General features: G+C 51.3%; 1 protein-coding gene across 5 annotated transcripts in view; it reads right to left on the bottom strand.

Annotated features, from left to right (window-relative positions):
- The window catches only part of AXIN1 (axin 1), a 76,787-nt gene that overhangs the window by 4,526 nt on the left and 57,792 nt on the right, over positions 1-14,469 (bottom strand). For all 5 annotated transcript variants that reach the window (XR_012631057.1, XR_012631058.1, XM_074885410.1 and 2 more), the window contains exons 5-8: positions 13,838-13,975; positions 7,124-7,677; positions 4,563-4,739; positions 3,131-3,376 (exon numbers count right to left, since the gene is read on the bottom strand). Coding sequence is in view for 3 of the 5 variants with exons in the window: in XM_074885410.1 (XP_074741511.1) it covers positions 3,131-3,376; positions 4,563-4,739; positions 7,124-7,677; positions 13,838-13,975 (1,115 nt within the window). In the remaining 2 variants the exon portion in view is untranslated. The remainder of the gene's footprint in view (positions 1-3,130; positions 3,377-4,562; positions 4,740-7,123; positions 7,678-13,837; positions 13,976-14,469) is intronic.

The raw sequence follows: 14,469 nt of genomic DNA, 5'->3' as shown, positions 1-14,469 counted from the left end.
CTGGAAGGCCATTTCTGAATGTGCTCAGCCCGGCTCCACTGCTCACCTCTTTCTAGAGCAGAGATCTGCCTGAAATGATGCCCAAAATGATGCCCAAAAGCAGAAACTCTGTGCTGCTTCACAGAGCTAGAGTGAAAAACAACCCCCACGGCTTTGGATTACTTTTGCCATAAATCAAAGCAAGGGCAGATGGCTGCAGTGCCTCTGAGCTCCTGGGGCCGAACAAGGCCGTGCAGCAGGGTGAGCTGGCCAGGAGCAGAATCCACACACATCCCAAACCACAGCCACCGATCTCTAGCAGGCTGAAGCAGAGCTGATGAATACAAAATCACTGAAAATGTAATTTTGGAAGAGCTGCTCTCAGGAGGATGAGACAACACAACCGTCTCTGCTTTCATCATTGCCAAGAGATCTCCCGAGACCACAGCTTACCCAAACAGGCCACCAGACCATCTCCGAGCCCTGCCTCATTAAAGCTTCCACCTGCACCCGTCTCCTGGGTGGCAGCGTGACCCAGAAACACAGCCAAGTACCACCACCCTGCCCCTTCTGGGATCGCCTCCCTTTGCTGCATTTGTCACCAACACAAAGTGTTACCCAGTAAGGAAACAGCAGCACTCACCTGACTTATGGCATCTGCATTTTAATCCTGATTTCTTAGCCGTATAACCCAGTGGTGCCGTGACAGGGAAACTAAGTCTGCGTTACAGCACCAATCCAACCTCACTGCAACGCAGAGGTGAGGGGCTCAGCTCGCTCCAACTCAGCCCCGGGGCTGGAGAGCTTTGGAAAGCCTGAAATGCACCCAGCAGATGCTACCTCGAGAGGTGTCCCAGCCACCACCTCTGCTCCTCCTCCAGGCTTGGCCCAAGACAATTAATTCCAAACTGAGATCATGCTAATGTTCTCACTGCTTGCAAAAATCTTTTCTCTGCAGAGCTGGTACTAATTACTTCATCCAACTGCAACCGTAAGTGAACTGTGACACCGAGCTACAGAAAATGGCTCAAAACCTGGCTGTACATGGAAGAAACCTGATGGTCACTGGGACACCAGTGCTGTGCACGCTGGAGCTGCAGGTCATTCAGCATCAGACACTTAATCCTGCATTGCTTGCTAACAGCAGCCAGGTAGCTATCTCAGAGATCACTGCCCCTCCAAGAACAGGGAGAAAAAGGCTTTTTCTGCAACAGAAGTCTGATTTCTGGATGAATATTTATGATTCCCAGTACAGGCACTGCAGGAGCCTCCTTTATTTCTAGCAGGGCAGTGCTGGGGTGGGAGGGGGGTTGCTGGCACCCCAAGAGCTGGGGAAGGCCACTGCTGGTGAGGGCTGTGTCAGAGGGGAGTGGCCGGTGAGCGGGGTAACCATGCCCGCAAGGTCAGCTTGGCCGTACAAAGCTGGCACAGGGCACTCTCCTCCGGCAGCCCGCCCAAGCCGGGGCCTCAGGGACGCCTCCTGGCTCACCTCCACCTCTCCTGCCGCTGGGACTGTGCTTCCCCAAGGCTGCTGACAAACCTGGGACACTGGCTCCATTTTCCCAGAGCTCTTCAAAGCTCCCGACTGATAAAAATGGTGTTTTCACGTAAGGTCCCCTCTCTGTTTCTCCTTTGATCTCAAAAAAGCCGTGGGGTCTATTTTCAGGCAGGCTCCTGTGCTAACCATAGCAGGCGCTCTCTAAAAAGCTGCTAGCTCAGGTGTGCTTCAGCTAGAGCACCCAATCCTGCCAAAATCCAGCAGAGAGACTTCAACATCCAGAAATCTTTAGCTCCCTGGGGACCGCGGCATCCATTCTTGCCTGCTACAGGACATGGGCACATTTGCTTTTCATGAGCAGTTCCCCACACGGGGCAGGTCAGGGGGATCCCTGCACCACCGGGACAAGAGCCAGACCTCACAGAGAGGCAGCAGAAGCAAAGCAGCCCAGCACTGGGACTACTCAGCCTGTCCTCCCGCTGGTCTGCACAGCACTTACCACAATGCCATGGGGTTCCTACAAAAGCTACGCTTACAATACATGCCAAATTATTATTAGAATATTAATTGCATATGCATATAGCCCAGGCTTGTGTTTCCAAAGTGTGTATCTGCATCTGAACATTTCTGGGGAAGGTGCCTGAATTTAGTACGACTATAAACGGCTCTACTAATAAACCCTATCCAATCACACCAACAGATCAAATAAACTTGGCTTAACCTGACTTGGGAGAGCCCTCTAATTACCTGGCGTTCAATCAATGCTCTAACATAAATACACAGAAGTCTGCTACATGGTCACTGCAAGCAAAAATAATTGGGACTTGGCAATTAATAGAGCTTTTTTAAATCACATTCATGTTTCTAAGACTCAGACTGCAAAGTTTCAAGTTCTCAGAAGACAGCTATAAAGCTGTGAAAGGTTTACAATGGACAAAGTGCTTTTAGCTGTTAACAGTAATTATCTAGCACTTCCAAAACGCTTTTCATCTGAGAGCTCCATGTGCCTTGCAAATAGTGTTCCCTGAAAGATAACACCCGAGCAGAATTAGCTCTGTAATAGGCATTAAGCTGAGTCACAAAAAAATGCAGTGACTTGGATACGGCCATGCAGCGAGGCAATGCTGCTGCAGCAGGACACAGTGCAGTGCTCTCATTCAGGTGCCACGAGCAGCCTTTGCCAGAAGCCTGCGGGTGATGTAAAGAGCAAATACATATTCTTCCACACTTAATTCTGCTGCATGCTGCTGAATTCCGCTCCTGCACCAACCTTTGAAATCATTGTGCGAGTGTGAATGAGCGGAAAGTCAGCAGGTACTGGGGGGAGAGCTCTGCCATACCATGTCCCTTCTAGACACGCTCCCCCTGCCCAGCTCCTCCTCAAGCTCTCAGCAGCCCCTTCCCCACCCTGCCAGGAGTGTTTCCAGCCTCTCCATCCACAAACCATAAGGCCCTCAAGGTGGGTTCTGGCATTCACACCACCACGTCAGAGGGACTGAGGCAGATTTCTCAGACCTCTCTGCAGGTGCCTCCACCCAGTTGGTGCTGGGAGCTGGAGACCAGAGCAGACGACGTGGACATCTCCCTCAGCTGCCCCCCTTCAGAGCAGTCTCCCCCTTCCCTCCCATGCACAATCAGCCCCTATTGCCATACCTTTGTTTAAGGGGGAGTTTTCCGGCCCTTTTTTCCTCCTCCTCCAACCTCCTGCGAGCTTCTTCCAGCTGGGTGAGAGGGTTGGGGGCTGGATTGGGCGGCATGGTAGGATCTTGGATAAAGGGGTGAGAAGGCTGGACGACGTTTCGGAGCTGGGCACTGACCCACGGATGCACCGCCACAGGTCGCTCAATGGACAAGGGTCGGACCATATCATGGGACAGCTGCTTCTTAGCACCTGAAGAGCTACACACAAACACAAAGGTTTTACAGAGGCCACGGAGCCGCTTTGCACAGGCACACACAGTCACTCCTAGATGGAACTACTGCTTCTGCAGCTGGACACGGGCACCACTGGGAAGCTCCTTACAGTCTGGTTTCCAAGGCAGAGGGGAGCACCATCCACCTCTAGAGAAGATTTCAGGGCAGCAAGTCCTGAGATATCAGGGTAAGCAACCCAACCCTAACATGAAGCCCACAGATCTGTTTAAGGGCTCTCATCAAGTGCACAATTCATTAAAACAAGCAAAAGGCAGCTCTACTGTTTGTGACTTTCCTCCAGAAGATGCCCTTCCATGTGCTGCCTATGTTCCCAGGCTGGGAGCCTCTCCATGAGCTGCTGGTCGGCATCTCCAGGGAAAGGGATGTTGCAGGGATGTTCTCGTCCTTCCCCAGCTCCAGCAGCAGAACCTGCTGCCTGACTTCACGGTGGCCTGGCACTGCCCATGGCTCTGGCACTCGGTCCCAGCTGCCTGCAGTGCAACCTGCCCCAGCCTCTACTGTCCCACAAGAGAAGAAACCACCAGCAGTTTCACCACTCGGCCACCAGCACAACTGCGTTGGTGGGGATGAGACCCCAGATCCCTCTCGATGACACCTGGCAAGCACTGTTTGTGCCAAACTGACCAGACTGTGATTAAGGATCTATGCTTGCAGATCTACTTGACTCCAGAGAGATTCCTGACACAGCCACGTCCTTGGCTTCATTCTAGGCAGGTGAGACCATCCCAGAGGATGCTCCCAGCAAGCCGAAACACTGGGCAACCCTGAGCTGCGCTAAACCGCTTACTGAGGACTAAATGGCTCCCATGCAGCAGGTCCTACATTTCTATCAGCACCTTGCAGGGACTACCAGGCATTTACATACAGCAAATGCTTAAAGGAAAAATACTGAGCTTTATCCCCCTCGGAACCACAGCAGCAATTTGTGATTCTCCTGGAGCTGCAACCTCCCCCCCATGGCCACAAGTCATCCTTCAGAAAAACCAGCCCTACAGCCCCCAAGCAATCCTCAGTCTCCAAAGGGTCTAAACCCTTGTGCCTGGTGAATTCTTGTCTTCCCAAGGTCTCCAGGAACAAGGCAGACTGCTGGACCACATTGTAGGGGATGCAATACAACAGTGTGAAGACCCCTTGCTCTGCCAGCCCTTACCCATGGTTTGTTTTCTTATGCCTGCTGATCTCCTTCTCTCCTTCTATGATCCACTGAAGGATCTTCTGGTTTCTCTCCACGTCTTCAGGAGATCCTGGCATCTCATAGTTGGCACCATCACTTTTCCCTGAATCGGTCTTCTTAACATTTCTTTTTGAGAGCAGACTTGCTTTCCCACTGCAAGAACAAAGCTTGAGACATTAGCGCTTTGCCTAAGCCAAGCCACCGCACGCTGCGGCAGGGATGGCCATGTCTATCTCCACACATATTCAGCCCTGCCAGGGACCGGTGCTGCCTCCAGTGCAGATGTGGCCCCAGCTGCCTTCCACAGCCCCCTGGCTCTGCCATAGCTCAAACCAACCAGGCTGCAGTTGAGGCTAAGAGCAAGACTGGCCAGCCCTAGGCACAGCAGGCTCCTCCGTCCAGCCACCCGTGGGGAAAGGGAGATTCTCCTCTGGCCAAATGAGCCACGGCAATGTGACAAAAAGCCCAATAGATCTTCTGCCACATGAAGGGTTGTGTTAAACCCCCGTCTCTTTGCTCGGAGCAGGAGGTTCATCCTGGTGCTGTAATCTGCTGGCTGCCTCTCCATGTCAGACCGAGGTCTGAGCCCTTCCCATCACCCCCCAGATTCACTGATACCCCAACTGATACTGTCCAACATTCGCTTCTCACCCCGATTTGAACTGAGGTTTCACATCACGGTGGAAGTTCACATCCTGGCAGGGGGGGCTGCCTTCTCCAGGCTCTCGTGCACTGGGAAGCACAGCCATCCCAAACACCATAGCCAGATGGACTCCAGGCAGTAGCCGACAGTCTGGCTATGTGTATGGCTGCAGCAAAGGCTCCTACAGAAGCCCCACTGCTCCTTGCCCACATGCATGCCCGTGTGCCCAGCCAGGCAGCCCCATGCTCATGAGGCCACGCAGAATTCACCTGTGCTGGCCTGTCATTGCCACAACCTGTAATTTCATGGGACCCCCACTGTCCTAATCACCCCCCTGCTTTACTCCATAGGACCTCCCTACCTCTGCTTCTGCATGCTCACTAACACACATAGGAAAAATAACCTTAACATCACAGAGGAATAACAGGCCCTCAGACAGCTTTGCTGATTTTCTGGGGAAAAAGACTTGAGAGGGGTTGCTGAAGATCTACAAAGGCAGAGCAAACTGACAACTTCTCTGCTTCTCCCCACACAAGGACTAGCAGGTCTCAAATAAAATTCTCCAGCAGCAGGTTCAGTGCAAACAAAAAAAAAGCCTTTTTCTGCCAGTTGTAATCATCCTGCAGACACAGTTGGGGGGGCTGGGGGGACAGCAGCCCGGTTGGCTTCAACAAGGGAGTCAGACAAACCACTGCAAGGACTGCTGGTGACCAGACAAGACCATTTGGATGCAAACTCTTGTCTTGCGAAGCTCCTAAGCCGGGGACTGTCAGGACCTGGGATTTTGTGCCAGAGGAAGGACAGCTCTGAATGTACCCTCAAATATGTGCTGTAGTTGATGCTGGAGAGAAGTCCTGTGTCTAGATGGGGCTTTGCGCCGACCCAGCATGGCCATGTTCATGCTCTGTTGAAGCAACAACCCTTTCCCCTTGGAAACAGGGCAGAGTTAACCGCTTCTCCCTCCCTGGACAACAGCTAGCTTCAGCTGCCTCTGCCTCCCTCCTGCCACCCCAGAAAGCTGGTCCTGCCCACTGCAGACCCAGACACCTGCCTTCACTAAATATCTCACCCCTGGTACGCTGCAAAGCATCACCCCAAAGCCAAAGCCTGGAGGAGCCAGCACAGCTCTCCCCTGTGGCTGCTCCATCACCGTCCCTTATCCCAGGCAGCCCCAAGCTCTGCTCTCACCTTTGCAGTCATCCAGTAACAGGACTAGCAAAACCCGGAGCGGAGAAGGAGCTTCACCCTCCCCGCTCATCACAGAGGGGACAGAGGAATTCAAACAGCCAAGATGGACAAAAGCCCGTAAGGCAGCAGTATATCTTTCCTGGGCAGAGGGTCCCCTGCCCCAGAGAATGTCCCCTTCGCACAGGATGCCACAGCAGCACTGCAGCATCCATCACTTTGTTAGGAAGAGAAAAGAGCCCTTCTGGTGAATGGGTTAGGCCTTTCAATAAGGAGGGCTTTTTTGTTCTCTTATAAACACCTTAGGAGACCAGTTTCTGCTACCCAGACCCTGAGACACAGCCCTGTACTTAGCAACTCCTGATGCATGGGGAAGTAGACCAGCATTTGCAATATCTAAGCACCTCTGCTGCTTTAAGGAGCAGAACAACTAGTTTATAACCCAGGCCACTAAAAATCCTGGTTAGAGGGTGTCTTTCAGCACCACGTCTCAGAGGGGAAAAGTGGTCTATAAGGGTTATCAGGGGACATATACATTTCTGAAGAGGAAGAGCAGTGAGAGGCCCTCAAACCATGTCCCAGCACAGGCTTTCACGAGAAAACGTTGTTCAACCACCCTGTTTCACGAGCACACCACAGCCCATTTACGAAAGAGCTTCCTAGAGAAGCCATGGCTCTGGGACCCCCGTTGGGTGTTGCCTTGACTCACCTGTAGCCTAAAGAGTCCATGGGGACAGGGGCCATGCCCAAGTTTTCAGTGTAGTTTCGTGACTTTGTTGCATAGTTATGTGAATCTACATTCCAAGCAAAGCTGTTCTGCACTCGCTGCGTGGCCTCGGCCTCGATCTGCTCTTTTGGTTTCATTACACTGTGGTGATGGATGTGGTGGTAGATGTGTTTATGGTGGTATAAGTTAGCTGCATCCAGTTTCATTCCTGATTTTGTTGCGTGCTTGCCATGCCCTGGAGGAATTGTTCCTAGTGTCCCTGACAGCTTTCCTAAGTGGCCGCTTTCTGGGGACCGTGGCTTAGGAGAGTGGCGGCCAGGTCCTGGAGACTGGCAGCCTGGTGTCTTCATCACACGCTGTACATGTTCATCAAGGATGCTCTCTGGGTTTTCTTCATGAGCATCTCTCATCTGCATCCCAGCGCAGCCCATCTCAGAGTAACGAGGAGCAAAGTGATGAAAGGCTTGGGCGGAAGGCATCTTGTGGCTAATGACTGAGGGACCAGAAGAGATATCTGCATCCTCACCTTCTTCTTCCTGCAAGAAACAAGAAGACAATCAGTGAATGACAGCGGGGTGGTGGAAGGGGTCAGGCCTGGCTTTGTCCAGCCAGATCTTGAAAACCTTCAAGATGGAGATCCACCGCCCCTCTGGAGACCTGTCCCCGACTGTGCCATGCTCCTGTGGAAAATTTCCTAACGCTCAACCTGATCCTGTGCAGTCCCAGCTTGTGGCTGTCACCTTGCTGCCACCAAGCCAAGCTGCTCAGGTCTCTGCACCTGCCTTTTGAGCCACCATTAGCAAGGGTCTCCCAAAGAGACTGAGGCAACCTCTGACACACAGCCCACACATCACAATCAGGATTTACAGATGCAGCTTTTTCTGATAAGTGTTAACAACTCAATCAGATGTACAAGTGGGCAGAACCTTACTAAAAAGCACCCTAAGTCCCTTGAAGGTGGTTCTGTAACAACCAGCAGCAGAAACACAACTTACTGCACTGTATCTGTGACTTTCTGCGAGCCTTCGGTAAGGCACTGCTTCAAAGCTCATCAGACAAAGCCCAAAGCTACAGGATATGCAGCAGAACAGTTCTCAAGTCAGGCAAGACCAGGGGGGTTTCTCACCCAAATGACTAGTTCACACAGCAAAGCAAACACCAGGCTTGTAACAGGAGGGATCAACTGAAGGTTTGAGACCATCTAAGGAACCTGAAGGAGCACAAGTCCAGGGGACCTGATGAGATGCATCCACGGGTCCTGAGGGAACTGGTGTATGAACTGGCTAAGCCACTATCCATCGTATTTGTGAAGTTGTGGCAGTCCGGTGAAGTTCCTGCTGACTGGAAAAGGGCAAAACCCACATTTTTAAAAAGGGAGAAAAGGAAGACCTGGGGAACTACAGGCAAGTCAGTCTCACCTCTGTGCCCAGCAAGATCACGGAGCAGATCCTCCTGGAAACTATGGTAGGGCACATGGAAATTAAGGAGGTGATTGGTGACAGCCAACATGGCTTCACTAAGGGCAAATCATGCCTGACAAATTTTGTGGCCTTCTATGATGGGGTTACAGTGCTGGTGGATAAGGGAAGAGCAACTGACATCATCTGCCTGGACTTGTGCAAAGCATCTGACACTGTCCCACATGACATCCTTGTCTCTAAATTGGAGAGACGTGGGTTTGACAGATGGACCACTTGGTGGGTAAAGAACTGGCTGGGTGGTCGCACTCAAAGAGTTGTGGTCAACTGCTCAATGTCCAAGTGGAGAGCAGTGACAAGTGCTGTTCCTCAGGGGTTGGTGTTGGGACTGGTGAAATTCTTCCCTGTGAGGGAGGTGAGGCCCTGGCACAGGTTGCCCAGAGAAGCTGTGGCTGCCCCCTCCCTGGAAGGGTTCAAGGCCAGGTTGGATGGGGCTTCAATCAACCTGGTACGGTGGAAGGTGTCCTTGCCTGCGGCCTTTAAGGTCCCTTCCAATCCAAACCATTCTATGATTCTAAGGTCAACAGCAACATGAATAGTTTTGAAGATCACACACTGATTTCTCCCAGGCATGCTAAAGCTGGAGTTAAACACTTCACGCAGATTGAAAAAGGGGTTGGAACTAACTTCTTGTTCTTGTAGCTCACAACAGTCTAGGACACACTGTTAGCGACTCTAGTCCTTGCCAGGAAGAATAAAACTCCTCCATGCTGACAGCCACAATTTTGATGCTGACAAACTACTTTACGCTCCAACATAAACTCATATATTTATGAAGTTTCTTTATTGGAAATCAGGATTCCTTTTTTTTTTTTAATTACATAAGCTGGATTCCAGCGAGTCCTTTAGTCCCGCTCTGTTTTCCTCCTTTGGCACAGTAAAGAAATCAGTTGCAGCGTGGGATATCTCTGCCCTGCCAGATAAATGCATCTGCTAGAAAACACTGACTCCCATCAGCTTTGCCTGTCAGATGTCATCATCCATCACTTGCTAACCAGCTTCAAAGTCTCAGCTGCCAACCACAGAGCAAGAAAGCAAATAACAGACTTCCTTCCAGTGTCACACCTGGGGGTTCAAACCTGAACAGGGGACAATGCATGGCTTTGAAAGTGCCAAAGGCGTGGGCGCTGCAAGCCTGGGGGTGTGACACGATGCCCACATCTGGAGGGGACGCACCACTTCATAACAAATTGCTTTGAAGAACTTCAGAGGCACCTTTCATCTACAGCCACAACGCTGCAGCCTGCCAACTGCCGTCCCTGGGCACCTAGCTCAGGGACAAGAAAAGATGAAGCATGTGCTGACTAAATCCCTACCACTGGGGTAAGCATTTATTAACAGTTTATGAAAACGTAATGACGTGCTCAGCACTTGGGAGGCTTTTAGGGCTGGTACCTACTTTCTGGAAAACTCTTAGGTTTAAACACCAACTAATGTGCCGGGCAAGATCTGACCCTGGCGCAGATCCCCGAGCAACAGCAGCACGTCCTTTCAGCTCAGAGTTCAGAGCTCCAGCTGTGTTGCCACACTGGAGCAGGGTGGCGTGGGACTGACAATCCAGGGTGGTCCAGACAAAGGGCTGCCTGGAACTTCCATTTTGCCAATAACTGAGACCTGGTCCTTTGCTTTGCTCTGAGACTGAGATCAGGGTGGGCTAAGGAGAGGGATGCATTGTCTCATTCTTGGTTTGCCTTAGCTCTGCTTATCTGTGTCACTGAGCAGAAGATCTGGACCCCAAGGAGGTCCTCAGGCAGGAGCAAATGCTGCTGGGGTGGGTGGTGTGCAGGTAAGCCCTGGGGCAGCTGGCTTCTCACCCCCACACTGGTCTTGGCCTCACATCAGGTAGGAAAGCCCCAACAGTGAGCAAATGGCAGCTAACAAAGGAATTGGGGTGCCTATCCCAAGCTGTCCTCTCTCCTTAAGCAGGGCAGAGGCCAAAGGTCTGAGTCAAGGCTGCAGATACCAGTTCTGCTGAATCTTTTCACTGTGCTCAGTTTGCGGTGAAAAAAACAACATAGGGCACAAGGCTGGGGCAGCCCAAGCTGGGATTGCAACGCAGAACTTTGGATACAAGCAAAGTCAACTGCATGCACTGGTGCGTTGCGAGGCGCTCCTACGCCTGCAGTGCAGCAGCCTACACCGCAGCCTACGCCTGGCGATGCAGCAGCAGCCCTCCGACCCCCCCAGACCTGCCCAGCTGCACAAGCCTGCTGCCTACCCTGCAGCCCCTCTGCCCACCGAGAACCCTCGCCCTGCCCACGGCTGGCCCAGGCAGAAGAAAGGGAAGACAAGACAATGACATGACCGAGGAGGCACAGGCTGGGGGCAGTAACGATTGTGTTTTACACCGAAGAAACCTGCGGGTCTGGGGGGGCACAGCTTTCCTGGACACAGGGCTGGCGTGGGCTCCCGAGCCATGTTTCGGCATCTTGCTGCCGTGGGTGAGCTGGGCAAAGCTTGCCTCTGGGCGGGCGGGGAGGCCCTGGGTGCCATAACCACTAGATGGTGCTTTGTTGACATAATACAGTCAGAAACCTCTTCCATCCACTCCCACAGGCAGTGGCAGTTAGAGAGATGCAGGCTTCAACTTTGCTGGCTGTCTGCTGAGCTATTTTTGCTTTCCAGCAAGGCCGGGGGTACCCTTCCCTTTGAATTAGGAGGCTGAGATCTGCACTGATGAGCTACAGGCAAACCTCCTCCTCGCCCTTCTCCCAGTCCCACCCATCAGGTCGCTGCTGGTCGGTGAGGCAAAACAGCTCACCTAACCAGGAGCGCGTTTTTGATCATCATGCAAACGATTTCCCTCTCTAGTTAGGCAATGTTTTATATTCAAATAGCAAGAATCTCAGCGGTGGCTTTGCTTCTCCTGGCTTACTTTCAATTTGCTCAGTTCAGACAAAGATAGAGTGATCTGCATGACACGATACTGATCTGTACGATACGATACCGGAGCTTCCATGCACGGGCATGAGGCTGAAGTGGCTCAAAAAGTAATAAGGGAACTCACATATCCTCTAATCCTCTCCCACGTTGTTCAGAATAATTAATGAATTCAGAGTTCTTTTTTTTTGAAAAACAGAAATCTTACAGTCTTTTCAGTAAAAGGCATTTGGCTTTAAATCAGATGCCTCTTCTCAATATTACTGATGCGGCTTTGAAAGGGAACCTGCAGGCAGCTCAGCATGGGGGAGAAAAATTCTTTTTTCCTAGCTTTTGCAAAATATTTCCAGCTCCTCTGCTAAGCTGATAACTGTCTAGTGTGACTAACGCTTGTGGTTTTCCCTGTGCTGCTGTTCAGTGAGCCATGCAGACCCGGTAAGAGGTTACCCTGTAGTCCTGGTGTTCAGCCATAGAAAAAAGCCCTGTGATCTATCAGGATTCAAGCTCTCCTCTTGCTGATACCAGCAGCTCCTGCACCTTAAGTGCTGACCTAAAAAAGCTACAATTGCTTACTCTGAGTTTTTCCTGAATGGCTAATGCCAGATGCCAGCCAGTCAATGAAATACATTCTGGAGACAGCAAAGAGGTTTAATATATAGCATTAGTGGGAGTCCTGGGCTTAAAAATAGATTAAGTCACACAAAAATGTGTTTAAACAGACTTAAATATATTCTCTGGCACATTGGTATTTGCTGATTTTATGGTATTGCTACTGGCAACTTCTTCAAGGAGGCAGAGGGCTGGGATAATGTAGTCTGGTACAGGTGAAGGCTGCAACAGAGCCACGGGAGGAGGAGGAGGAGGACAAGGACGAGGAGGTGGTGGAGGAAGAAGAGTGCTCTAGGACTGTGTTAGCAGAAAATGCTGCCGGTTACCTTGGCTTTGTCTAGAAAGCAATAGGTACCAGACAGGAAAACAGAGCAATTCCAGAAGAACAGGAACTTAATCCCAAAATAGCACCTCCTGGCCTTTTCTGGCTGGATGCTGGATGCAGAGGTGCAGGGAATTTGCTGGGCAATGCCTGGAGCTGGAGGGAACCTTAGGGATCCTTCTGCCTTCCTCACTTCTCTGCATTTGAAATGCAGATGAGATTTAAAGCGAATACTACAACCTACAGCTGTTTGCTGTTTGAAGAACTACTAGATGAACATTTAAGAATACTCTAATGGGGCTGGAGGGTCTGCCCTGGAGACTCAAGAAGCTCAGCTTCTCTGACAGCACAGAGCTAGACCAGCCAGGCACCAACACCTCTGCTTTAAGGGAGAGCTGCAGGTTACTAAGCACAGGGCTTTGCCTCAGGGCCACAGCAGCTATTAACTGCAGACCCACAATTTCTTCACACAGGGCTGCAGTTATACTGACACTCGTGATGTACAGTAACACTGTGGTGTCCTCTGAAAACCCTCCTGTATCCCCAGCACAAGATGTACAGGTATCCATGAGATACAGTATCTCAGACACAAAGATACCGTGTGAATACTGCTGAACAGGGTATCTCACACAGGTAATACTAGATGACCAATACCTCATTCTCTCCCTTTTGGAGCTTGTTGTGGAGCTAAAGGCCTTGCACACTTCCCTTGGTTCATCTACCAAGTCCTCGAGCTCTGAAGGGCCCCAGCAGTACCAGGGGGTACCAAGGGGTACCAGGCAGGCAGTGCCATGGGCTGGGTTTCCCCAGTCACCCATGTGGAGTCAGGGCATTTCTCTGTCCAGGAGAGGGTTTTTGGATGCTACACCTGATCAGTTCTGAATTTTCTAGGGATGTGCTAGGCACTGATGGGCAGAACCCTTTTGCCTGATAGCAGACACAAACACCTCCAAGCATAACACCACCTGCCATCTGGTCACCATTTGTGGGAGAAATAAGGATCACACAAAATCCCACAGGGGAAAGTGAACCCCTGTTACACAGTCCCCATCCTCACGTGTAAGGGATTGCTTGCAAAGTTAGGAGAGTGGGTGTGCCAAAGAAGATGATGGAGAGCATCCACAACCCCTAACTGGTGGGAGAAGTGGGCAGTTCTGTGCCACAGTTGGCATCTTACAGCAGGGAGGGAGTGCTGGGGCTCACAGAGCATTGCACGGAGCAGGAAACAGCACTGTGGAAGTTCGTGGGGCAACGGGATGCTCCAGGAGCCCCTGTGCAAGTGGACCACAGCTACTGGAGCAGGGAAGTGGTCACCCCAGTTGCTTCCACAGCAGCTGAAAGCTCCCTGTGGTGTACACTATGCAGACAGACTCCCAGGCTGGTAGAGCAGGCAAGGAGGTTACTAACCGCTCGAACGCGTTTAAGGCGCTCCTCTAATTTCTCCTCTGCTTCACGTTCCTTTTGTACTTCCTCCAAACGATTGATCAGTTCTGCAGCAAACTTCTCTGGTTCAACGTGGATATCCTTTGGCATTCGGTATGTACGCTGGAGGGAAAACACACCAGGTGTTAGCAAAAGATGCACGAAAAATCACACGTTTATTACAGAGGCTTCGACAACTGGAAATGCCAGTTGTTCCTGTGGGAAGTTGAGGGGGGACAGGCTAGCAGCTGTGGAGGTGCAGCCTAGGAGTGGGGGGCTGGAAGCTGAACCACCACCACAAGCTCCCTGGCTGGCACCAGCCCACGTAAGGGAAAGGTTTTCTGGAGCCACAATTCAACAAGCTCTTTCAGCACCCAAACTCCACTTTGGAATGGATGTGCTTGCTTTTCTCCCAATGTACACACAGTCAACAGGAATATCCTGGTCTCAAAGGGCTGGAAAAAGATGTACAGATAAACCTCTTGAAAATCATGCTTATAGTAGTGATGTTTTCATTTTGATAGAAAGGAGGACTCTTATGCACACTCATTCAGCTTACCCCGGGTGGATCAGCATATGCCCGTCAATCTCTGCAAATCTAGTCCACAGGGACAGAA

Source organism: Strix uralensis, chromosome 16 (genome assembly GCF_047716275.1).
Source record: "Strix uralensis isolate ZFMK-TIS-50842 chromosome 16, bStrUra1, whole genome shotgun sequence".
In the NCBI taxonomy this organism is placed as follows: Eukaryota; Metazoa; Chordata; class Aves; order Strigiformes; family Strigidae; genus Strix; species Strix uralensis.
The sequence above is the reverse complement of the archived record's forward strand: the minus strand, read 5'-3'. Positions and strand labels throughout refer to the sequence as shown.